The sequence below is a fragment of the Pithys albifrons genome, chromosome 23 (assembly GCF_047495875.1).
Source record: "Pithys albifrons albifrons isolate INPA30051 chromosome 23, PitAlb_v1, whole genome shotgun sequence".
NCBI lineage: Eukaryota > Metazoa > Chordata > Aves > Passeriformes > Thamnophilidae > Pithys > Pithys albifrons.
This window is the reverse complement of record NC_092480.1, coordinates 1228895-1254853: the sequence shown is the minus strand read 5'-3', so window position 1 is coordinate 1254853 and position 25959 is coordinate 1228895. Positions and strand designations below refer to the sequence as shown.

The following is a 25959-nucleotide window of genomic DNA, read 5'->3' as shown; positions in this document are numbered from 1 at the left end:
CTGGAAAGAAGTGTGACAGCTCAGTGAACCTGAGTTCCTGCTCTTTCCATTCAACCTCAGGGACCATCACTGGTAAAATTTACACCCAAAGATTCCCCTTTGTCCTGAGTTCCCGGGCCATGAATCTCAGCTCTGCTGGAGTTAGGCAATGCCCACCCCACCGGGCTCCCCAGAGGCTTACCCAGCACTGTGAGGTTCAGCTGACCTTCCCGGTTGCCGGTTGGGAAAGTGGCAAACTCACAGATGTAGACGCCCTCGTCGTCCAGCTCCAGGCGCGAGAGCTGGATGGTGCCATCCTTGAAGGAAGGGTTGCGGAAGGTCACCCGCTCCTTGTAGGGAGACAGGATGGACACGCCCATGGCAGGGTTGTAGATGGCCACATTCTGCTTGGTGCCGTTGGTGGCCTTCTGCCACGTCACCTGCGTGATCTTCACATTGGGCAGAGGGTTGGTGAAGCTGCAGTGCAGGACCACGTCTGTCCCGATGAACCCTGACACAGTGTCATTGACCAGCACAGTCTGAGCCTGCAGCCCTGCAGGGAGATGGAACACAGGGGTATGTGTGTGCTGCCCAGAGAGAGGACAGAAACAATGAGGTTATTGCACATCAGGCTCCTGAACTCCTTTATTTATTCCATTTCCCTCTTCTTAGCACGGCTGACACAAGAAGAGTCTGTGGCTCTCAGTACCTTTGGCATCCACCTGGAGCTGCATTCCTGTTCATAAACACCTTCCTCCCCACAATCCTTCACCACAACCAGCCAACCATGGGCTCAGGATCACCAGAAGTTTGGATCAGTAATCCTTTCCCTCCTTTTGTCTTCAACCCTGGGTGACACTCGATCAGTTATGGTAAATATGCAGGGCATGCATATCTGGAGGCATGTTAAAGGCCTGATGTTTATCAGCTCAGCACATCCTGACATATGTTATCACACACTCACACATGCATTTAATCCCACTGGAACTGCATCAGTAATTAAAGAAGCTGCAAAGACTCAGCCCTCATTTCAGGGCAGCAACAATTCCCAGCTAAAAATCTCTTTGCAGCACTGCCTGTCCACCTTGCACCATCACCTGCACCATCTGATCGTTCCTGTGGCCTTTCTTTGACCCCAAAGTGGCTGGATTTAGGAACCTTCCATCTTGATTCTGTGCAGTAAAGATGAAAGGTGCTTGGGGAAAGTGGTGACTGGAGCTTATGACAGTTCTTCTGTCTCAATTGATTCCTCCCCTGACAGATGGAGAAAAATGTCTCCCACCACACTGACCCTGAAATTCATCTTTGCTGCCACTGTGTCTTTCTCTAATCTGTATGTTTAGAGATAATACTCTGGTAATTATACAGCCAGTATTTATATTATAAATACAATAGAGAAGCAAAGTGGTAAGAACAAGAAAAGCGAGTTTTGCTCCCTGCTTCTGGCAGAATCTGGAATTGGATTTATTCTGGGAGCCTGAGAGTAAAGGAAAGAAAGGATAATAAAAAGAGAAAGATGTTGGGTGAGGAACATGAAGGGGGAATGAAAGAGAGGCTGGGGAAAGAAAAATGCAAGTAAGAGAAAGAAGACAACATCTTCTAACTGAAATGTCACCCTACCCTGCTGCTCCAGGGCATGAATGGGCTCCCTGAGAAGGCCAGAATGAGCTCCCAGTGTCAGTCCCCACAGATCCCTGGCAGATGTACCTGGGACTCCTCCATGGGAACCTCAGCAAGACTCTCCCTCCTGCAGTTTCACACACACACAAGTGTAGGCAGAGAGAAGCCTTCTCACCCACAAACCTCAGGCTCCACGTTCCCCCTCACTCCATGCCTGCTGCCCTCAGCCTTATCCCAATCCCCACATCTCATCCACACCTCTTCTCCCTCCCCCTCTCCTTCCTGTGACCCCAGGACAAGCCTCCACAGCCCAGCCCAGCCATGAGACGCCACCAGCTGACCACAGCCACCAGCAGTTCCGCCCGAAACTGGGGCTCCAGAGCTTTGTGTGGACTTGCCCCTTCCCTGAGCCAAGCCCTGGTGTGCCCCACAGCCCAGAACCACAGCTGGGTGCTGAGGAATGTTCTCCAGAGCTGCTCACAGCCACAGCAAAGCGCTGGTGCCCTCCTGTGCCTGCGTGCACGAAGCCAGTGTGTCCTCTGAGGCTCAGCCCAGCTGGCAGGGTGCTCCTCTCCCCTCCCAGCATAGCCAGGGACATTTTTGCCATGGTTTTCCCTCCAGAAACCAGAGGGGAGGGATGCTTCTGCTCTGAAAAAGTCACATCTGGACTGTGTTTCTCCACTGGAGGATGTGCCAGCAGCAGGACACAAGGAAGGACTCCTCTGACACCAGTGCCCTGTGGGACCCTGTGCCCACAACGTCCCTCCTGATGAAATGAGGGCTGGGGTTGGATGATTCCATGCTGGGATTTGAGGAAAGAACAGGTGGATGGGGAGGGGGCAGGTGACTCCAACATGCCTTGCAGCACATGCTGCTCCTCCTCCCCCGGAGGTGAGTGAGCCTCTTCAAGCATTGCCCACGGTGTGGAGGTGAGGAACAGCTCTGCCAAGCAGCCTGAAGGACTTCAGAACCTCCCAGAGCATGTGGGAGCTTGCAGGGGAGCAATTCCAGCACGTAGCCAGGGCCTTGGGAACAGCCTGGCACCCTCCCCAGCACTGCCTGCTGCAGGGGAGCTCAGCTCTCCCTCCTGCCCCCAGGGCTGGGGGACAGAGAGTTCATCAGCACCTCTTCATGAAGGGCTCATGTCCCCCCCGAGCCTGCCAGGACTGGGGTGATGGCACAGCTGGCTCTGCTCCCACACAAGCTCCCTGACCCCCCACAGGCTTCAGCAGGTCCCTTTGAACCAGGATTTCCACATCCCAATAAAGAGGCTGCACTCAGGAAGTCAAGGCTCAGAGTCTCCTCGAGGTGCCAGAAGAGCAAGAGATGAGCCAAGCTGCAGAGAGGAGAGGATGGAAAGCCACCAGCTTCTCCTTGGGGTCACCCTTGCAGGGCAGACAGTCTGTCTCTCCCTCTTGGGACATCTCATTCCACCTGAGCTGTGCCCCTTAAACAAAGGTACAGCCAAGCCTAGCAGGGAGTGTGATACACAGCACAGGAAGATCATCCACACCCTCCCTTCAGTCACTGCCATGACCTTCCTTTACTGTGATTTCCCTGCAAATTAATGAACTGACCCTTTTAAAAATCAAGTGATTTTTCTTGACCCTGAGTGGTAGCACCAATGCCCAGTTCCACCCTCCCCCTGCCATGGGATCCAGGCAGCAGTGCAGACTGGACTTGGACAGAAACTGGAGGAGGAAAAGTGGACTCTGGAGCTCATCCTGAACCAGACCCCAGAATGGTCCTGCAGAACCCTCTCCAAGTGCAAAGAGCCAAACTTTTGGCCAGGGAAAATGCTGTGCCAGTTGAGTGAGAACTGTTTGCCAACAACCAAATGCTGCCAAGGCTGGGATTCAGGCCCTTACATGTACCAGCTTTAACAAAAACACATTCCAAACTTTCTCGAGGCTTCAGGGGAAAAGGAGAAAAAAAAATACACCCAACAGAAGAAATAACAAAACAAACAAAAAATACCCTGAAAAATGCCAAACACTGCACGGAAATCGTGTTTCCTTTCCAGGTGGCTGAATAACTCATGGCTCTTTTGCAAGACAGGATGAACTCTTTATGTTCCACTCATCCAAGCCTGTCACCAGGAAAATAAAGCACCCTTTCTGCTCCCTCCCGTGGCAGAAGCAGCTTCACCTCAACAGCACTGCTGAGGAAGGGAACAGATGGAGGAAAGGGGTTTTTTCAAGTTGCTGGATCAGCTTCCCATGTCCCCCATCCTAAATCAGAAACCAGAGGGCAAACTCAGAGTGCTGCCATCTCTTGGGAACACTTGTTTGCACGGTGCCAGGGCTGGGGTGGTGGGTCTGCCCTTGCCACTCAATAATTCATCAGGAAAAACACCCAGATAATTGATGGCAATGAGCAGGCAAGGCTGGGAGAGGAGGGGAAACTAAAATCACTAATCAGCCTCTGGAGAGGTCGGAGCACATTGAACTGGATGTGTGTGTGTGTGTTTGTGTGTGCAGTGCTGGGATTCACCTCGTTTCTTCTTTGCTGAACGATCTGTGTGGTTGGAGCAGCAGAGAAAGGGTTTGGGATGCATCCTGCCCTTGGCACGTCCTGTGCCAGGTCTCCCAGTGCCCACCAATCCACGCTGGCACCTCCCAGGGGCAGCCAGCACACGAGGAAGGATTAGCTGTATGGGTTGCAGCTTGCAGAGCTGCAGTTTTATTCATTAGTTTTCATGGTGTTATTTTTTGTCAAGGACCAAAAAGGCCCAGCTGTGTGCCAAAGACATGTTGGTGCCAAGGCCTCATTAGAGGAGACCTCTGAGATCCTCCTCCTCCACCTTGGCCTCTGAAGTGGTTTGTGCTGATGCCTTTCCCCACGATCCCAAACCCAGATATTTCACCAGGTCGAGCAAGGCCTTGGGGGCACCATGGAGAGCTGGGGGTGCCCTGGGGCACAGACAGTGGGCTGGGAAGGAAGGTCTGGACTCCCTTGGTGTGAGGGACACTGGGGAGGGACCAGACCAAGTGGCAGGTGGTGGCCCTTGAACCTGAAAACTGTTTCTCCCAAGAGCCCAGGAGGTGCTGGTACATCGAGGCTCCCACACTTGCAAATCTGGTTCTTGCTCCCCCATATAGAAAGCTCTGGAAACGATCCCCAGGCACTTGTGAGCTCTGTCACAATCCATTCAATGCCTCTTTGTTAACAATGCTGTGAACTCCACGCTGCTTTGCACAACTTTGCCTCTGCTGAGCCTCTCACCAATTTCTCTCCCTGCTGTTCCCTGATACTCATCTGCCCCCCAGGGCACTGAAACAGCCCTTGGCAGAAGTGTGATGAGCCACCCTTTGGTGTGGCAATAGCATGACTGATGCAAATGTCAGAGGAATCACTCCTGATGGTCTTTGCATCACTCAGAACTAAACTGAAGGGTCACAGCAACCAGATCTTAGTGACAGACAAACCAGTGCATCACATTTCAACCTGCAAAGATCCTACAAAAAGCCCCTGATTTTGAGACAGCACCTTGGCCATGGTCTATAATGTCCCATACATGGTCCCTAAGCCTCACAGACACTACAAACAGATGTCCAAGAATTTTCTGTGAGGGGGAAAAGGGGATGGAACAGGAGCTCAAAACTTTCCGCTTGGTGACACTTATAAATTTCTCTCCTGGTATTCTGGGCTCATCTTTCAAGTCTTCTCTATTTTTAAGTGGAAAACAAGGTCTGAAACACCCCACCTGCTGCTTCCAACAGCCCAAAGGAACGCCACAGGTGCGTCAGGCAGGGTGGGAAATGGGAAAGAAGCTCCTCGATCCCAGCAGGGGAATTTCAGGTGGCAAGAAGCAAAGGTGTGAGGTGGCACTTGGCCAAGAAGTTGGGGTTAGTACCTTTCCTCTTGCCAGGGAGACTTTGTATTGATTGCCAGGCATTTAAATCAGGACTCTGCTGCTCTTCCAAGAGCACAGTGCCTGCCTCACCCTGCTCAGGCAATGGCTTGAAGCCCACTGCAATGAAGGAGTGGTCTCCAGTGAGTCACCACCATGAACTAACTTCCTGTGGCATCAGAGTTTCACTGGAGGTCTCTCTGTCATCCACTGATTCAGTTCTGCCCCATTTAAATGTGGAGCTTGAGCACCACAGAGATTAAAAGACTTTAGAATTTCCAGCACAGAGGGAGGGGGCCTTAGAAGGGAGATGAGAGAGAAAAGAGATGTGGCAAGATTACAGCTCAGGTGACACAGCTGCACCTGAAAGATAACGGTGTGATGGGATGGGGGCACCCCAGGAGAAACTGCATGGCCAAACATCCCCTCCCCAGCTGGGAGCTTCTTGGGATCTGGGGGCTGTATGGGATCTGGGAGCTGTATGGGATCTGGGGGCTGTATGGGATCTGGGGGCTGTATGGGATCTGGGAGCTGTATGGGATCTGGGGACTGCTTGGGATCTGGGAGCTGTATGGGATCTGGGGGCTGCATGGGATCTGGGGGCTGTATGGGATCTGGGAGCTGCTTGGGATCTGGGGGATGTATGGGATCTGGGGACTGCTTGGGATCTGGGGGCTGTATGGGATCTGGGGACTGCTTGGGATCTGGGGGCTGCTTGGGATCTGGGAACTGTAAGGGATCTGGGAACTGTATGGAATTCAGGAGCTGCATGGGATGCAAACGGGAAATGGCAGAGCATACAATGGCCTGGGCTGGCTCTCAGCCAAATCCCTCTTCAATAAGAAAAGAATGGCCTTGGCTTTGGTTTGCAAATGGGAAACACGGGGCCCTTCCCTCCAGGTCCCTGGTTCATCCCCAGGGCCGGCACACGGCAGGGGCAGCAGAGATGTTGTGACCAGTCAGTGACTGCACTGAGTGAGCTCTCCAGCCCTGCCCTGGCTGCCCAGGTGTTTGGGACAGACCAGGGCTGCCTCCTCCTGCCTGTGCAGTGTTTCCTCCTCGGATAAGTAGAGCACAAAGCAGCCTCGGGATCCACTTGAGTGAAAGCTCCTTCCCAAAGGGAGCATCCATTGATGCTCCACTTGTTCTCTGTTACAGTTTGGGAGGTCTATCCATTGAGCCACCATTGGGACTCCCACAGAGGCCCTAAGCAAGGCCAGGTTTGTCCCAGGTGTTCCTCACAGAAACAGATGAAAGGAAAGCAGATACCAGAGTGTGATGGGCCACAGATTGAAGGGACAGTGACAAGCAGAGATGAACACCAGACCTGACCATGAGTTCTTGCTGTCTGTGCTTCAGCCTTGCAAACAGCCTCAGCCTTTCGGTTCTCCAGCAAAAGGGGAGAAACCAGAGGAGTGGGATGGGAACAAGTGCGTGCCTTTGCTCCCAGCTCTCCCTCTCTGCCATACCCACCCTGGCTTCACACAGCTGCTTGGCTTCCCCCCAGCCAAGGGGAGGGGACACATGCCCCATGGCAAAAGCAGGGAGGCTGGCAGAGCAGGGCTGCTGCAGGAAGAGCTGACACAGCACTGGGAAAGGCCTTCCTGCAATAAAGCTCTGAAAGCCCATGCTCAGCAAACAGCACAAAGGTGCCGTCCCGGAGAGCATCGGATCCCGTCCTGCCCCGCGGCACAGCAGCGAAGCCTGGGCACAGCTGCCAGTTCCCACACACCTGGGCAGCAACCCAGCCTGCCCTGTGCCTCCAGCTCACTGCTCCACCTTCCCCTGCACCTCTCTGCACCCCCTGCCCCTCCACTCTCTGCACCCCCTGCCCCTCCACTCTCTGCACCCCCTGCACCTCCACTCTCTGCACCCCCTGCCCCTCCACTCTCTGCACCCACTGCACCCCCTGCCCCTCCACTCACTGCACCCCCTGCCCTTCCACTCTCTGCACCCCCTGCCCCTCCACTCTCTGCACCCCCTGCCCCTCCACTCACAGCACCCACTGCACCCCCTGCCCCTCCACTCACTGCACCCACTGCCCCTCCACTCTCTGCACCCCCTGCCCCTCCACTCACTGCACCCCCTTCCCCTCCACTCACTGCACCCCCTGCCCCTCCACTCACTGCACCCCCTGCCCCTCCCTGCTGCCTTTCCCCGCAGGGCCTTTGGACTGGACTTTGCTCCAGCTCCTTCCTCAGCTCTTTTCCCACTGTGTTTTTACCCACTCCTGCCCAGTGCCTGCGTTCACAACTCTGCTCTCCTTCCTCCAGTGGCCTTGTGCCAACTTCTTACAGCTAAGTCACATCTCCTTCTGCCCTGTCTCCACAAGCAGGGACAGGATTGCCTGTCCACCTGCTCAACAGTGCTTGTTCTTTTGACTTGCTACCCTTCCATTTTAGCCTTACAAGTTTTCCCATCCATCTTCTGTCTCCTCAACATCATCACCACATCCCAGGCCACTCACTTGCCTCTTCCCATTCCCAGCCACTAGTTCCTCTGGATAGGCACCAGTGAGGATGTCAGCATCATAATTCTGCACTGGGAAAAGTGGGAATCTGGTCAGGCAAGGACAAAGACCAAAACCACCCAAGACCCTTCTCTCCAGTCACCTCATTCCCTGCCAGCAAGGGAAAAACCAAAGTGTTTTTGCTTACCAAGTCTGACCTGCAAGCAAAGAGAAGACTGAGAAAGGGGACCACATGCAGAGCCAGGGCTTATTTGGTGGTTGGGTGGGGAAGAACAGTGCAGCTGGAAAATCAAGTGTGGAGGAGGGGAAAGAAGCTGGAGCCCTGAGCAGAGGGATGTTAATTAAGCTGAGACTGTCCCGAGACTTTATCTCGATGGGCTCAGTCCCCAAATGTACATGAGGGTTTTCTCTGCACTGCCTCTTTCTTGGGCTTTTTTTGAGCCTTGGACATTGCTCAAGGAGTTTTGGTCCAATGCTCAATACCCTGTTAGAGCTCTCCAGGTGCTGAGGAGGAGGGATTGAATGAGCAGCTCTGAAGAGGGGATCAAGATAGTAATCCAGAGAGAGCCTCATTTCCGAAATGAAGCAACTCGAGACACAAGAGATTCAATGAAAACAAAAATAAACTCGATGGCACAGAAAAAAGAGCCCAGCAGCTCCTTCCTTCCTTCCCTGCCTGGGCTGAGGGCTCAGAGCTGGGGCAGGAATCAGGGAACTCTCCTGGATGGATCAGGGCTGACTCACTCCCCCACAATGGGAAGGCGACAAAGCCGAAACTCTGCTGACTCAGGCGTGACTTCAGCCAGGGCAAGTGAGACCTCAGGGCACTGCCCCAGCACCCAGTTCCCTCTGCCCCGTGCCAATCAAGCCTCCTCTATCAGACGGGAGATGCCAGGCCACAGGAAATTACCAAAGGATACAAACCCTGCTCTTGTGTCCAAAACATGGTGAAAAACACATCCCTGCCAAACCACGCTGGTGTTGGGCAGGCCTGTAATTCTCATGGAGAAGATCAAAACTTCTCCTTTCCTACAGTTCAAATGCATGTTCACAGTCACAGCTTTCTCTCTGTGGCTTTGCTTTCCTTTTGTCTCTCCTCCCATTATCTTTCAGGATACGAATATTGCTGGTATTTCACTACCTTCCTGAAGTTAAAAAGAAATGTTTTCTCCTATCACAAGTGGGAATGCCACGTTCTGTTCTTCTGTAACTTGCTCCAAGACAGAAACAGCCGAGATTTTTTGTAACCAGAAAAATGTGATGTGTGTTCTGGTGGCTGACAACGAAGGGAAAAATCTTTGCAAACAACACAAATGCAAACATGGCCCCAAGAGATGCAGTGGACAGACCCCCTTGGCTGCCTGACTGCCTGGGATCCCTCTTTTAATGTGTTTTATCTTGCCCCAGAGATATCTCTGCAGGCAGTGGAGGAGCCTCAGACCTCCCAACCTTCTCTGGGTTGTTTAAGGATTCCTGCCCATGAACAACAGCCCATAAAGGACAGTGAGCACAAACACACCGACATTCAGTGCCCTGCCTGATTTCCAACCTGCTGCTGCTCAGCTTCCTTATCACCAAGTCCCTGTGCAAGGAACTAATTCCACAAATTTCACCTCTTCCCGGATTTATGAACTCCACAGTGCAGAGGCAGATGCAGCTTCAGCCCTACCTGGGCCCCATCTGTAGGAATAACTCTGCATATTTATGGAAAGCTTTGCATCTTCAAAAGGCTTTTCAAACAGTAACTAATTAATCCTCCAACACCCTGAGAGGCAGGAAGGCATTATTGCCCCTGCTTTCAGGGATGGGGAAATCAGAGCTGCTGAATGACAAAGAGATGTGCCCAAGGCCACCCGGGCAAGCACTGGCAATCTCCCCTGGATGGCTTGGTTAGATGTGGGATCTGCATATTATGGTGGCAATTCTCACCCAGGGAAGCAGGATGGAGGCATTTCTGGGAAGGCCCCACAGCCCCACCCACCACTCATGCAAATGAAAGTCACCCTCATTTTCATGGCTGAGGAAACCGAGGGAGATGAAGTGGAAAACCTATTTTATCCACAGAGCCTGGAAGCAAACCTCAACATTACCCAGTCAACAGCTGAAGGTTCCCAAAACGTGCCTTCTGTTTGTCTCTACAACGAGGAAATTGGTTGCAACCAAATCTATGACATTGTGCATTAAGAACATGCCAGAAAATAGGAGAGATGAGGCTCAGAGTGAGTGTCCCATTCACCCTGTGAGCAAAGTCAGCTCCACATTTCTGAGAATACTCCACATACTGAAAAAGAGTAGGTTGAGATTAGACTTTTAGGAAGAAATTCTTTACTATGAGGATGGTGAGGCACTGGCACAGATTTCCCAGAGAAGTTGTGGATGCCCCGTCTCTGGAAGTGTCCAAGGCCAGGTTGGATGTAGCTCTGAACATCCAGGTCCAGTGGAAGGAATGAGATGACCTTTAAGGTCCTTCCAATCCAAACCATTCAGTGATTCTGATTTCCAGTCCCTGCTGCCCCAGGGAGCTGCCATGCTCTCCAGGTTTGCTTCATCTCTCTCTCTTGCCACATCAGGGGCTGCTGTGATCCTTCTTACCCAGGTTTAGAGCTGGCAGAGCCCACTACACCTCAGCAGCCATGGGAGAGACCTGGGCAGGACAGGTTTGGGCTCAGGGGGTCCCTGTGTCTCCAGACCTCACAGGAGATGGGGAGCTGAGCAGAGGGTGGCTGGCAGAAGGATGCCCAGGCCGGGTGGAGATGCAGCTCCCATATCTGTGAAGGTCACAACCTCCATCCAGGCTGTCTGGGGAATGTTTTCTGAGCTCCAAAAGGGCTTACAGGGGGCCTGCTGAGCTTCTAAGACCCAGGACTGTAAACAAGTGACAAGACCACCCATTAAAGGCAACCTGTGCTGGCCCCAATCACAGAACCTGAGGTGGGGGGAAGGCAGGGAGGGTCAGAGCCCAGCAGGGAGACCTCCCACCCGGGGTCATGCTCCCTGCTTGCCCTGCTGGCCACAGCTCTGGCATTCTTGGGACAGTGGCTTTGCTTTCCTGGGAGACCAACACTGCCAGGCCCACTCTTGGCTGCCCAGAAAGGTGAGGGCAGACAGCAAGGGCTGAGGGCACTGCAGACACAGGCAGCATTCAGCCCAGAGCACAGTCTGGAGGGGCAGGAGTCCAAGGGCACTTCTGGGGGAAAAAAAAAGATGATTTGTCCTGCTTTGGTTTACAAAAAACAGGGGCACATCACATTTCACTCTGGACACCTCTCAGTGGGAGCACTGCTCTCCCAGGTGGGGCAAACAGGGGGAACTGGTGGTCAGGACTCAAGAGTAGGACATCCTTAGGGATTGCAGTCCAATGAGATGGACTTCCAGGAAGAGAAACTAAGGGTTTCTCCATATCTTATTATCTCCTTCTCAAACAAAGTGAGCTTTGTGCTTCCAGGTAGCCCCAGGGAGGAGCTGGGTTGGGATAGAACACTCAGGGGAACTTGATGACAAATGTCACTCGGGGGTGGAGTGACACCCTGAGCTGAGTGACTCACCCAACCTCTTATGCCCAAGTACAAAGGTGTTCCCTTCAGACACAACCACCTGCACTGGGTGCTGCTGTTTGGGCTGGTTTGGGGCCTCTCTCAGCATGTTTCAGTTTTATCCCAAATCTGGGGGTGCCTGAGCACCTGTTGGGGTACCAACAGCTCTGACAGGAGATGGAGGTGGCTCTGAGCCCCATGGCAAACCTCAGCCACATATCTGCTCTAGACTTACTGTTCCCCAAGCCCTGACTCTTGAGAGACAAGCCAGAACCAAAGAGCAATCAGTTCCCCACAAAGATCTATGAGCAGCCAACAGGATGGAGCCAGCCAAGAGCCAACACCCCATTTCCAGCCTCGAGCCCCAGAGGGTGAGGGTTAAACAGCTCAGTTGGCCTCAACTGACATATTTCATTGCCTTTCATAGTTACTTCATTGACTTTGTTAAACTGCATCAGCACCAGGCCCCTGTTTCCTTCTTGGGAGCCACGTTCCACAGGATGTGGATGCTCAGCAGGGCAGATGGATTTTCCTGAGCCACTGGGCAGAGCTGCAGTGAATCATCCTGGTCTTCAAAGAGCAGGAGGTCAGCTGCTGTCTGGGGACTCCTGTGTGCTTTGTCCCAGCTCAAACTGGGCACTGATGGAGTTGCCACAAAAATGGAAAGCATGTGAGGAAAAATCACTGGAGCCAGTGGAAAAACTTCCAGCACAGCATATTTTTCTGATGGAAAGTGCCATTTAGTCCAAGCCAAAACTCTCCACTGGAACGTGCTGATTTTGGTAAAATTCAATGAAAAAAAAAACAACAAAATAGAAAAAGCCTTTTGATAAGGTTGGGATGACTTTTGCTTTTGGACCCTCATTTCTTTGAAGTGGTACGTGGTAAAACACTAACCAGAACTGCAGCCAGAATGGAATGTTTTGGCTGTCCCACAATGGGACATTTTTCCTCTGAAATCTCATTTCTGTGGCAATTTTTCAAACGATGGTTTCAAAGCAGAAGGAAAACTCCCTCTGAAACACCCAACAACTGCCCATCCTGCGTTTAGTCATCCCCACACCAACCTTCCCAACAGCCAGGGAGGAAGCACCTCCCTGTGAATCTCCCCACCTTTATCTTCCACAGCCCCCTCTGGGCTCTGTTCCATCTGGATTCACTCTCTCCTGGGTCTCAGCCCACCCTGGTCAGGAGTTTTCTGGAGGTCTGGGCCACCTCCCCAGGCTGTGTGGGTCCTCAGCACCTCTCCCTCCACTCCCTGTCTCTTCCTCCTTCCTGACAGACGGATTTGCTCCCACCCTCCACCTGCCTGGAGTGCCCACCTCCTCCTCCTCCTCCTCCTTCTGCTGTTTGTGTCTTGCCACTCGCTGACAACTACATGGGAGGCTATTTAAGAGAACTTATGTTCTTTTCAGACAGGGGGGAATAAAGAGGGAGAGAGAGAACACAAAGCAGACTATTACATTTTTTAGCAGACACGACAATATGGACACAGTTCCCGAGGAACAATTACATATTTAAGACACACTTTGCCACAGAAGGTGTCAGCCAAGGAGGAAGAGCAAGGAATCTAAAGGGTCCTCCGGGTTTCTGGGAGAATTTTTGTCTTGGAAAAGCTGGAAACAACTGGGCAAGATCTCTCAGCACCTGGCTGTGCAGTCAGGAGGCTCAGTGCTTGTTCTCCAAGGGGTTGGGGAGAGCTGGGAGCTCCTCACAGCAGCACCCCAGGTCCCTCAACACAGCACCCACCTGCCTGCTGCTCCCTTGGGGGCTGGAGCCAGGGTGGATCCTCCCCCAGCTCCCACAGAGGCAGCCACAGAGTGCCAGTAGATGGGGGAAATGGCTCTGGGGGCACAATTCTGGAGGCAGAGCTGGGAGACCTCCAGGTGAGATGTGATGGGCTTTTCCCAGAGAGCTTGTAGACTCCCCACCCCTGGAAGTGCTCAAGGCCAGGCTGGGCAGGGCTTGGAGCAACCTCGTCTAGTGGAAGGTGTCCCTGTCCAGGACAGGAGGTTGGACTAAATGGTCTTTTATGTCCAACCCAAACCATTGACTTTCTTAACCTACCACACCATGTCCCAGCTGGGGACCAGCACACCCAAGGAACAAAGGAGGGACTGTGCAGAATGAATCCCTGGGAGACAAAACCACCTCCCCCACTGTCCTGATGCTCCACAGAAGGATGGGACAAGCCAGGCCATGGCTCTCCTTGGTGCTTCACCACCTCTGGGCTTGGCAGCTGGGCCTGGACTGTTCCCAAGCTGCACAGCAGCTCCAGTGTCCCCATCTGCCACCCCTAGAACAGCCACTGCTTGAACCAACAGCTGTCCAGAAACGTCTTTACTTGTTGCTTAGGTAGCAAGGGGACAGATATAGCCCAGCTGGATGCTTGACTACCTAAGATGGATGGAAGGATATAAATAGCTAAAAGCAGGAGAAAAGAGGACAAAAAGTCCCATTTCCAGCTTGGTAAAAAATGACCAGAATAGAGTGGAGAGAGACTTCCAGAAATAACCACATGGGTATTAAATGAATGGAAAAGAAATTAAAAGAAAAGAGAAACCAGGGAAAAAGATTAAAGGGAGCTTCTTGACTTGTTTGAACAGCACATTTCTCATCATGGAAAAAAGGTTAATGTCACCTGGATGCCACAAACCATGACTGCTGGTAAGGTACCAGATACTTCAGTGTGAGGAGTGACAAGCAGGCAGGGGAAAAGAAAGATAAATACGTAGATAAATGTCATTAACTCCTGTTAGTGCAGGATTTAGAGAGTTCAAAGGCTCAATCCTCAGCTAAGGGTAGAGGTCTCATCGACTGTGTCTGTAGGAACTCTGAGAGGAGGCAGTTAAGTAAACCAAAAGTTTCTCCTTGAAAGGGGGAAGGCACCAGACTGGAAAATCTCGTGTTTCTGAGGCTGTCACAACACCAGATCTGTGACAGTCACAAGGAACTCTGAACAGATCAATAGTTGGAGAGCAGATCCATCCAAGAATGCAAAGTGATGAGTTCTGCATCTGAAGTCAACCTGTGCCCCAACCCAGCAAAACAGGGGCAGAGAGAGGGAGGAAACAGAGCACAGAGGACAAGAATGATGTGCCCCAAAGGGAAGTGAAGAGCCTTCATTTAGGGGAGAGACACACCTTCCTCAGGAGAGATCCCATCACAAAGGAGTAACACCCCGGAAAAGGAAAATAACAGGCCCTTTGTGGGGTGCAGAGCCAGCTGAGAGGACACCCAGTGTGCTCCCCAAGGCTTCTCCCAACCCTGGGGGCTACACAAGCTCAACAGGCACCAAGGAAAGGACCGGCATTTTTGACTGTGATGTCCTCGAGCGAAGGACTCAGACAGGGAAGCAACAGGAAGCCCAAAAGGAAGAGGAAGTTTACAGTTGTCCTTAGAAAAGTGAACGTGGCCTTTCTTCTCAGAGCTTCCATATCCCTTGGGAAAGTATAACAACTTCTGTGCAAGTCTGCACAGCGTCCTCTGGGAGCTGGAACCTCAGGCCTGACAACTCAGTGGCATAGTGTGAATCCAAAGTAATTGCACTGTTTGCTCTGGGAATACTCCAGACACACTTGGCACAACAGAGAAACAGACTCAAAATTCTCCTGTTGCAGGATCTACAAACCCTCTGCTCTTTCACATCTCTAGGATGTGCTTTTTCTCTTCTCCTTTGCCTTCTTTCTTTCCATTCCACTGGTTTTAGGAAAAAGTATTTGAGTTTCTGCCTTCACTCTCTCACAATGTAATGAAATCTTTGTCTCCTCCAAACCTGCCTTGCAGTGCAGGGGTTCTCTGGAGCAGACAGTGAGCTAAGGGTCCCTTGGGCAGGAAGACAAATTATCTGCAGGCAGCTGTTTGGGCTGCAGGGTTAAGCCTTTTTAATTACCTGTAAGCAGAGCACCAGCCAAAGAATGGGCAGTGTGTAAAGCAAGCCCTGCTGTCCCAGAGGGGCTGGGATGGCTCACCCAGCCTGATCCTCTGCTAGATTAAATTCTTCTGCAGAGCTGGCCCAGGGTTTTATGGCAATGGGGAGAACTTTCCTGCACCTCAGAGTCCAGTGCTTGCTTTGGGGCAATGTCTGTGATCCCAGAGCAGTGAACAGCAAACCTCCCACCTGGATCACAACACACCCTGCAAAATCCAGGGAGCCACAACTCCAGCAGGGTTTGAAGTTGGTGCTTTCCCATCCCTGACACCGCAGAGAGGCAGATTTCTGGTCTCTGTCTGTCCCCATCCTACCCCACCCTACCCAACTCCCAGGAGATCCCCACGGTCTGTGGTCCCCTCATATCCCTGCCATCTTCCTCACATGTCCCCAGAGTGAAAGAAAATGGTGTTTGGGTGTGTTTATATGTGGGCAGAGGGAAGGGAAGGCACAGATCTTTCCCAGGAGACTAAGATGCTGAACAGCAACTCTTGGCAGTGCAGGGATGGCCACTCACCTGCCAGCTGGGCCACCCTGGCCCTGTGTGGAGTCACCTGAGGCTATGACAGGGCTCCCCACCACGAGCTCCAATAGCCCAGTGGCAAGCTGAGCCTCTGCCAAAATCCCTGCATGTGCTTGACTCCCCTCTGCTCTCCCTCTGCCTCCTTCCCAAACAGTTCAAGGCAATCCAGGGAATTCTGTCCCCTCCCAGCTGGCCATGGCTCTGCTGCTGTGAGGCCACCATGCTTTCCTGACTCCTTGCCTCCTTCCCCTCTCCCTCTGTGCCTGCAGGAGCCAGGAGAGCCCCAGCCTTGCTCCCACGGGACTCAGGCTCCCCAGTTCTCCCGTTTCCATGTGGGAAGCCGCGCCCTGACCTCTTCCAGCTCCGACTTGCTGGTCCCAATCTGTCAGATTTTGGGGAGGACATGCTGGGACCTGCTGCCTCCTCCCTGGCCCTTTGAAAGCAGACACGTAGGCACAGCTGCTCCCCACAGCACCCAGCACCCAGCCCTCAGCACCCAGCACCCAGCCCTCAGCACCCAGCCCTCAGCACCCAGCCCTCAGCACCCAGCACCCAGCCCTCAGCACCCAGCACCCAGCCCTCAGCACCCAGCCCTCAGCACCCAGCCCTCAGCACCCAGCACCCAGCCCTCAGCACCCAGCACCCAGCCCTCAGCACCCAGCACCCAGCCCTCAGCACCCAGCCCTCAGCACCCAGCCCTCAGCACCCAGCACCCAGCCCTCAGCACCCAGCACCCAGCCCTCAGCACCCAGCCCTCAGCACCCAGCACCCAGCCCTCAGCACCCAGCCCTCAGCACCCAGCACCCAGCCCTCAGCACCCAGCACCCAGCCCTCAGCACCCAGCCCTCAGCACCCAGCACCCAGCCCTCAGCACCCAGCCCCCAGCACCCAGCCCTCAGCACCCAGCACCCAGCCCCCAGCCCTCAGCACCCAGCACCCAGTCCACAGTCCCTGGGCTGCAGGAACCACAGACCCAGGAGTCACCTGCCCTCAGCACCAACAGCCTCTGAATGTCCCTGTGCCCCTTCCCCAAGGGACACACCCAGGACACCAAACCTCCCAACAACCAGCACAAACTCTGGGTTAATCTTCTGTGGCAGGTTCTGGGAGCAGGACCTCGGACCCTTGGAGATGGGAGGCCTTTCTGCAGCCCAGTGGGAGAAGGGGGAAGGAGAGAAGGCACAGGGATGTCTCGTGCCACAGCAGACAACCAGATCAGGAGCTCCTTGCAGAGCCAACCCCAGCTCAGAGGGCTCTGCTGTGCTTCAGCCTCAGCTCCCCAGGAGTCTTCCTCTCAGCACCTACTCATCCAGCCTTTCTCAGAGACCCTTTGTCCTCCTCAGCCCCCTTCAGCTGCTCTCCCCCTGCCAGTGCCTCCCCAGGGGGAAGGGGTGAGGGTGAGCTGGGCAGAAGGAGCCACCTGACGAGCAGGGCACAGAGCAGGGTGTGTGCAGAAAGAACATTCCAGCAAGAGGAAACACATGCTGCAAATCCATGTACACACAGCACTTCCAGGGCTTGGCACAAACGCTGCTCTGCTTCCACAGCCTGGCTCAGATCCCCCACAAAGGGCATTTTCTCAGCCAGAGAGGCTCTGGAGACTGCCACAACCAACCTGGGAGGATGAGCACATGGCACCCAGCCTGCCCCCACCACTGCCTCTCACCCCCCTCAGCAGAGCAGAGGCCAGCGAGACACGATGTGTAATTAGGTTAATGAGCTAAGCACGGATTTTAATTGGGATTCCCTGATTTACTGGTCTGTCTCCTCCCTTTGTTTTACTGCTGGTGCAGGTTCCTAAAAGCTGCCCTTGCTAAAGGCTCTGATATCAGAAAGGTCTTACGGATATTTAATTGTATTTAATCATCAAGGTAATTAATGATCCTTGAGCAAAATGGAGATTGCATCTAGAGTAGTTCCAGTCCTGCCCTTCAGCATCTGTTGTGTCTGGGCAGAGGCATCTGCAGACATGCAGGGAAGGGGCTGACACCAGAAAGACAAAAGGATGGCACAGAGAGGAGAGTGATGGCAACACAAAGGCTTGGGGGTAAAAAAGCCACATTTAAAATGGAGAAGGAGCTGAGTAGAAGAGAAGGAATCAAGGGAAGGGAAACGATGCTATTCCTTCTCATCCTATGTGAGCACTGCCCTGTCCCGTGGTTGAGTCATGGGATGGAGGGGAAACAGAACCCTCAGCAGCATCTTCAAGGTGCCCATGATGCTTCTCTGTCCATCAGAAGTCCAGCTGTCTATGAAATGATGTGACATGGAGCTCTCAGGGGCACAGCAACATGGCAGGGGGGAGGCTGGTTCCCACCATCCTCCCATGGTCCACCCCCAAAGGCAAAGAACCAGCTGTGCTTGGCCCTGGGAACTCAGAGGACATTCCTGAGGCTACCAAGGTGCTATATGTGCCACTGGGGTGGTGTTCCCCAAAGGGACAGGAGTGTAGACCCCATTTAATTCCAGAGCCTGGAGTGCCAGCTGGTGTTCCCTGTGCCTCCAAACCACACCACCCTGACAGTGCTCAGACTCCAGCACGTTGACTCCCAGCAGACAATCACCTGCTTCTGCTGTTCCTCCTTTCCCCTTCTTTGCCTCCCTCTGGCCCCATTTCACACCCCTTTTCTCAGGAAGGCATTTCCAAAGTTCAAACACCCTGAGATGGGAGAAGGGGAGCAGCAGGGCACAAGTTGCAGCACGTCCCCTCTACCTCTCCCAGGCCACAACTGTGCAACTCCCATCCCAGCTCCCAACCCCTCGTTTCTCCCAGAGCACAAACAAAGCCTGTCCAACCAGAAACTGGGCTGCCTGCTCTGACTTGCCCCAGAAAGGCAGTTTTAGTGAGAAATGTCAGCAGGAAAGCAGCAGGGACATGGCAGCAGTGCCTGTCACTTGGGTCCTATCACACAAAGGCCATCCTGAGCACAGGGATGAGGTGTGCAGTCTGTGCTGGCTTGTTGAGGAATGTACCCTGACTCCCAGCCCTAAGGACAAGGGAATTGTGCAGGAAAACCTCTCCTCTCCCCTCCTGCAGCCTCAGCAAGGGCAGGCAGGCTGAATGCAGCTGGTGTGACAACCAAGGGCAATGCACACATTGCTTATGGTCCAGGGGTGGAGCAGAGCAGCCCAGGAGTGGGGTGGCATTTGGGGCTTTCCTGTAAAGGAAAAATCCAGCTGCCACAGCAGATCCACCCGAAAGGCTTCCCTTCTCATTCCTATTCTGGTGGGCTCTCAGTGTTGGAGCACAAGTGAAAGGTCCTGGTGTGGAGCTGCAATGAACCTGCTTCTATTCTGTCACTGCAAATCAGCCCCAGCGTGGCTTCAGCCTGGACCCAGATAACAGCTCTGTGAGCTGTGACTTGCACAGACAAATGGTTGGTTTGGGTTTGCATTTCAACTGGGCATAAACTGGGTTCATTTCAAACTGGGCATAAACTGGGTCCAGAGGCTCCCTCGAGCCTGGAGCAGCCCAGAGTCGAGGTTAAGGGCTGGGGGGCAGAGTTCCCCTCCAGACACTGAAAGCCCAGTTTTTCCTGGAAACTTTGGGCTCTATTACCATGAGAAAGGCCCTGTGCAGAGTCAGTCCTGACGGAATCTGCCCCTTCCCACTCTGGAACAAGCTGCCTCACCAGGCAGGTTGCAGCTTGCTTGGGCCGTCAGCTTGGCGGATCTCATTTCTAGTGGGTTTTTTTTTCTCCTTTATTGCCTACCCATGTGCCCCAGGCCTTGAGAAAGGGCTGCCTCCTCCTTTAGAGCATTAGCAATCATGGCAATTTTCCTCACTTGGAATATTTCATGCACAGGCCCTTTTCTCCCACGCTCCCTCTCCACCTTGCCCATCCCACGTCCGGCCATGGCTCCTGTGCCAGCTGTGAGCCCCCAGGGCTGGCGGGCACAGGGGGGCGGGCACTGCTCCTGTTCCCTCTGCCTTACCCCTCCAGCCACAGCACAACTGAGCAAACAGGAACACCAGAGGTGAGATACGGGGAGAGAAGGAGTGCCAGGAGCTGCATGGGAAGGAGCATTGCCCAGAAACCTGGACATGGAGCAAAGAAGCACAAAGGCACAGAGAACAGGAGGGGAGGAACTCACAGCCCCAGCCACAGGGACAGGCCTCAAAACACATGGGGAAAAGAGGGCTGGAAGACTAAAGCAGTCTGGCTACAGCCCCAGCATGACACTGGAGTTGGTGATGCTCCCACTGGCAGAGCAGGGTCTCGGTCTCCCTCCCCAGGCTGATCTCCCCAGCCCCTGATCCTGGGAACAACTAAGCTGATTGCAACAGCAGTGAAGATCTGCATCAATCCTCTCTTCCCTCCCAACACAGAAGATCAGGCTGCCTGATTGTGTCATTTATTCCCCTGTAAACAAAGCAGCCAAAAGACAAACCCAGCCCAGAGATGAGGAACCTTCCTAGAGACACAGCTGAGTGCTGAGCAGCTGGGCAGAGCAGGAGCAGAGCAGGGCTGAGGCTTCCTGGCCTGACCTCATTTGTGCCAGAGCTGCCTGGGGCTGTGAGCACAGCTCTGTCATCTCTGCCAGGTGCCCAGGATGGCAGAGCCCCCAGGGGTGCCTGGTGGGTCTGTCCTGCCCTGCCCTGGTGCAGCACACGTGGAGAGGGCTCTTTGCACAGGAGTCCCCTCTAACAAGCACCCTTGGCCACAGCTCTGGAGGAGAACAGAGGCAACACTTCAGCCCTGGTGCTTCAGGGCAGGAGCTGATCATGGCTTGCCACACCAGGGAGGAACTGCCCCTCCAAGGCATGGTACTTACTGTCCCTTCTTTGCTACTGCTCGTGCCAACCCCTTTCTCTGTGCTGAAAGGCACGATGAGGTCCAAAGCCCAGATCTGCAGAAGTGGGGCTCAAATCCTGCTGCCTTCCAGCAACTGGACTGTTTTACAGCCCACGAAGAAGAGACTTCAAACAGTTTTCAAACAGCTCCTGTAACTCTCCCCATCCTGTTGGGATGCAGACTGCTGGACTCAGGAGCTGGGCTCCACCATCCTGTGTATCCCAAATATCCAACTCAGGGTGTTTTGATTCTGTGGCTGCTGTGCAGGATGACTTGGTGAGTAACCCCCATGGGCATCCACAGTGATCTCACACTGGCATTTACAACTGCCCTGTTGTCACCAGGTCACTGCAGGAGCATCTGCAGAGCCAGGAGATCCTGCCACAGGAGGAGGATGTGCTGGGCTCCCCTCTCTGCTCACTCCAACCTGTGCCACAGCTCAGCTCTGATGCACCCACAAGCAGAGCTCCAGCTGGTTTTGGGGCCAGGGTCCTGAGCTCCAGCACCCCCAGCCAGGGCTGTGCTGCACCAGGGGAAGCCCTGGGTTCTCTCTGGAGCTGCTCAGCGTGGCTGTGGTGCCAGGGCCTGCTGGCATCAGCCCTGCCTTCTCCTGGGGGCTGCCATGTGAGGGAGACAGGCTGTGCTGGAGCTGCTTCCCTGGGGTCCCTGCCAGGCTGGTGATTTCCCTGCTGCATGTCAAGGACAGGCAGCAAAGCACTGGCTCCCCCTCTGCTTCTCAGCTCTGCCCTCCCAGGAGGAAGGGCAGTGGAGTGCCAGGCTCAGAGACACGCACAGAGCCACCTGACTCACACTGGTGAGTCCTTTCCCTTTTCTCCCACCCTCCCACCCTTTTGCTCTGCCCTTCTGGCACCTCTGCACACCACAGCATTGCTCCTCTGTGCCAGAAAGGGCAAGCTGACAAATTTAGAGCAGCAAAACTCAGCCCTGGCACACAGGGAGCCAGGTGTGTGGGAAGGGGAGGGCTGGAGAGCCTCATCTGACCCTGTCTCACTGCAGAAACACTTCCCTGCCACCCCTGTCTTGAAATCTCTGCACTTCCCAACCATGAATGCAAAGCCATCCACCAGCTGGAAGCACCACGACAGCATTTCAGCCCCAACCCACTGTCCCTGTTTGCCACTGGCAGCTGAGGAAGGATCAGGCCCAAGCATGCACAAAACTTGCTTTAAACTCTTCTCAATCCACGGCCTTTGTCTTTTTGCAAAGAGGCAGAAGCAGAGCAGAAGATCTTGAGGGATGCAGAGAAGTCACAGACTGAATGCCCAGCCCAGGAAGCCTCACCAAGGCATTGTGAAACCTTTGAACTACTGTTCAAATGGAGTTTAAATAGAGTCCCAGGCCTTCTGCTCTGAGGGTGCTGAGGAATAAAATGAGCTGAGAATTTTTCGATGCACACATTGAGGACAAACAGCTTTCTCATTGATAATGCCAAGGGCTGAAGCCAAGGCATTCATCAGCATGTGTTGGCATCCCTTGGGACTGCAGGATCCTGCCCACAGCACTGTTAAATGCCACATTAACAGGAGCAGGAGTGCAAGAGGAGTGCAAAGACTCTCAGCGGCTCCAAGAACCACCGAAGCTGGTACCAGAATTCAGCTTTTGGAGTCAACCCCTCCTTTAAACAAAAGAAGAGTCAGTCCTGCAGTGCAGGCAGCAGCTGCCAGCCAGGCCACTTGGCTGGGCTTGTCCTCTGCAGCACCACAGCTGCTGTCCCACAGGAAGCACTGCCCTGGCACCCACCTGCACTGGGCACAGGCAGCTGAGAGGGACATGATGGTTCAGCTTCAGTCGAGTCATCCCTGCCCTGCCTCACCCTCAGCCTGAGTGCCAGGCTGCCTCTGTGCCCTGCCTGCCCAGCCTGGGTGCTTTGCCCTTCACTCCCCCCAGAAAGCTCTTGCTGTCACAGCAATGTGACTCCTGGGACCGAGCCACTGGTGTGTGGGAACCAGGCAAGGAGATGAGTCTTGGAGAGACAGTAATTACTCCTGTCATATTAATAAATTAATAAATCTCTCATATATTCTCCAGATTTAATTTCCAATCCCTGTGTTTTCTCTTCCTGTCACACAAACACACTGCTAAAAATGTTGGAAGGCACAAGGAGTGACTGAGGGAGGCAGGGAAGGGGAGCAGGAGGCTCCAAGAAGGGCCTTCTTCCCCTCTGTGAAGCTGTTTAGCATCTCCATCTAGTGAAATGGCTCCTAAAGTTGCAGTGGCAGAAAGGTGAGAGAAGCAGAAACTCTGCCTGCACCACAAGCAGCCTCCCCTTCATGGAAAAACACAGCCCAGAGTGCAGCCACCTTCCTCTTGGCTGTGTGTCTGCATTCACTGCAGAGTCAAGAAGAGACATTCCTACCACATAATTCAGGCACTGCACAAGGAACCCTCCCAGGGCTGGATAAATCTGAGCCTGAACGTGCCTGTTTATTTCCCTGGACATGAAGGAGTCTGAGTGATGAGCTCCATATTCCCATTTGGTGTCAAAGCAGGGGCTTGCAGGGAACTTTCCCTCTGACCTGGACACTGCTCATCCAGAGACTTCCCAAACACTTGTTCAGGAGACCTTTTTCTAAAGGAGCTGCTGAGCAGGAGATCCCACTTCAGGAAGGTCTGAAATGACTTCTGAAGTGCTGCCCTCCTTTGTGGGCCTTAACCTGGACAGCCCAAATCATCAGCTGCAGGGAGAACATCAGCTGAACCTCCTCCAGAGCCACCCAAGTGTCTAAGCAAAGGCCCTGCCTTTTCTCTTCTCCCTTCACAGACTCCCCCTCTGTGAAAAGTGACACTGGCTGTGGATCAGATTTCTGACTCATCACTTAAAGATGATGCATCTTGGCCCACAGCTCAGTCCAGCCTTGTAAAATGAGGCTTGGTCCCACCCCCTCTTGCCCTCCCATGAGACAGAGGCAGCAGAAACCCAGACGGGTTTGTTGCAGGGGAGGAGGCACTGATGCTTTGATGCTGCAGGACCTGTCCATGTTTCCCACCTGGGCAGAGAGAGGTTCAATGGGAGCACCCATGTAGCAATAATAGGAAGGGCATGAAAATTAATATCCCACCATGGGCCAGCAGGTCCTCTCCATTCCACACACCTCACACACATCCCTGAATGACCCCGTAGCCCATGCCTGGCTTGCAATTTCTTGCTGGCAAACACACAAGCAGGAAGATGAGAGGGGTTTTTGCCATAAAAAAGAAAAAGAAAAGAAAACAAAACAACAACAAAAAAAACCAAACCAGTGGTCAGAGCAGGAATAAGAGGAGTCCTATCTGTAATTAAACCCCTCTGCTTGAAGCTGTGCTCTCCTGGGCACCCCAGACAGCAGGATGGTCTCTGTGCATCCCATCCCAGACAGCAGGATGGTCTCTGTGCATCCCATCCCAGACAGCAGGATGTCACCTGTGCATCCCACCCCAGACAGCAGGATGCTCCCTGTGCACCCCAGACCCTGGGATGCTCCCTGTACATCCCACCCCAGAGAGCAGGATGCTCCCTGTGCACCCCAGACAGGAGGATGCTCCCTGTGCATCCCATCCCAGACAGCAGGATGCTCTCTGTGCACCCCAGACAGTGGGATGCTCCCTGTGCATCCCATCCCAGACAGCAGAATGCTCTCTGTGCACCCCAGACAGCAGGATGCTCCCTGTGCACCCCAGACAGGAGGATGCTCCCTGTGCACCCCAGACAGCAGGATGCTCCCTGTGCACCCCAGACAGGAGGATGCTCCCTGTGCATCCCATCCCAGACAGCAGGATGCTCCCTGTGCACCCCAGACAGGAGGATGCTCCCTGTGCATCCCACCCCAGACAGCAGGATGCTCTCTGTGCACCCCAGACAGGAGGATGCTCCCTGTGCATCCCACCCCAGACAGCAGGATGCTCTCTGTGCACCCCAGACAGTGGGAAGTCACCTGTGCAGGTGAGGGGCTCAGCCAGAGCTTTGGGGAAGCAGAGGGAAGGTCCCCCAAGGATGGCCACAACCCATTGCCATATTCTGGCCACGGAAGGTAAAAAAAAAATAAAAAGGCAAGAACAAAAGGCAGCAGCGCTTTCCTGCCCCTCCCCGCCGCCTGCAGATGCCCGCTGGCCGCTGCCAATCCGCCCGGGCAGGCGGGCAGTGCCACCCGCGGGGACAGCCGTGTACCCTCCCGCGGCACAGAGGGGCTCGGGGCAGGGGGGCTCGGCCCACCCGGAGCAGAACAAAGCCGGGAATCGGTGCAACCAAAGCATGTCCATGCTAATGAGAGCTCCGGTCCCTTCCTGCCGCCCGTGGCAAATTGGAGCGAGAATTCAAGCGGGAGAGGATGCAACTTTTATGCCGATGAGCGTCGCTGGGCTCCGACACCAATCCGCTCCCTCGGTTTATTTTTAATTGACTCCTGCTAAGCCGGAGTACGCGCTCATCCCTTCCGAATGGAACAGCTGTTGAAACTGAGAATCAGCAGCATAAAGTGCGGACGTATCTATTTTGTGCTGCTCACTCCTTAGCGCTCCATTTCCAAACCTCAGCAGCCTGCCCAGAACAAAGGATGCCTTGGTGCAGAGCATTAACCCCATCCTGAAACCTCGGAATCCCCTTCCTGCAGCCCTCACATTCCATCCTGCAGCCCTCACATTCCACATCCTGTAATGCTCACATCCCCATCCTGCAACGCTCACATTCCATCCTGCAACCCCTGCAGCCACATCCTGCACTCCTCACATCCCCACCCTGCAACCCCTGCATTTCCAATCCTGCATCCCTGACATTCCCACACTGCACCCCTCACATCTGCATCCTGCATCCCTCACATCCCTATCCCTGTATCTCTCACATCCTCACCCTACTATCCCTGCCTTCCCAGTCCTACAACCCTCACATCCCCATCCTGCCTTCCCAATCCTGCATCCCTCACATCCCCATTCCGTATCTCTCACATCCTCACCCTGCAATCACTGCCTTCCCAGTCCTACAACCCTCACATTCCTAATCCTGCATCCCTCACATCCCCATCCTGCATCCCTCACATCCCCATCCTGCATCCCTCACATCCCTATCCCTGCATCCCTCACACCCCATCCTGCACCCCCCAATCCTGCATCCCTCAGATCCCATCCTGCACCCTTCACATCCCATCCTGCACCCCCCAAACCTCCACCCCTCACATCCCCATCCTGCATCCCTCAGATCCCATCCTGCACCCTTCACATCCCATCCTGCACCCCCCAAACCTCCACCCCTCACATCCCCATC

General features: G+C 53.9%; 1 protein-coding gene across 1 annotated transcript in view; it reads right to left on the bottom strand.

Annotated features, from left to right (window-relative positions):
* The window catches only part of NECTIN1 (nectin cell adhesion molecule 1), a 67112-nt gene that overhangs the window by 20272 nt on the left and 20881 nt on the right, over positions 1 to 25959 (bottom strand). Inside the window, exon 2 of the mRNA XM_071576449.1 lies at positions 182 to 532. Within this exon, the coding sequence (XP_071432550.1) occupies positions 182 to 532 (351 nt within the window). The remainder of the gene's footprint in view (positions 1 to 181; positions 533 to 25959) is intronic.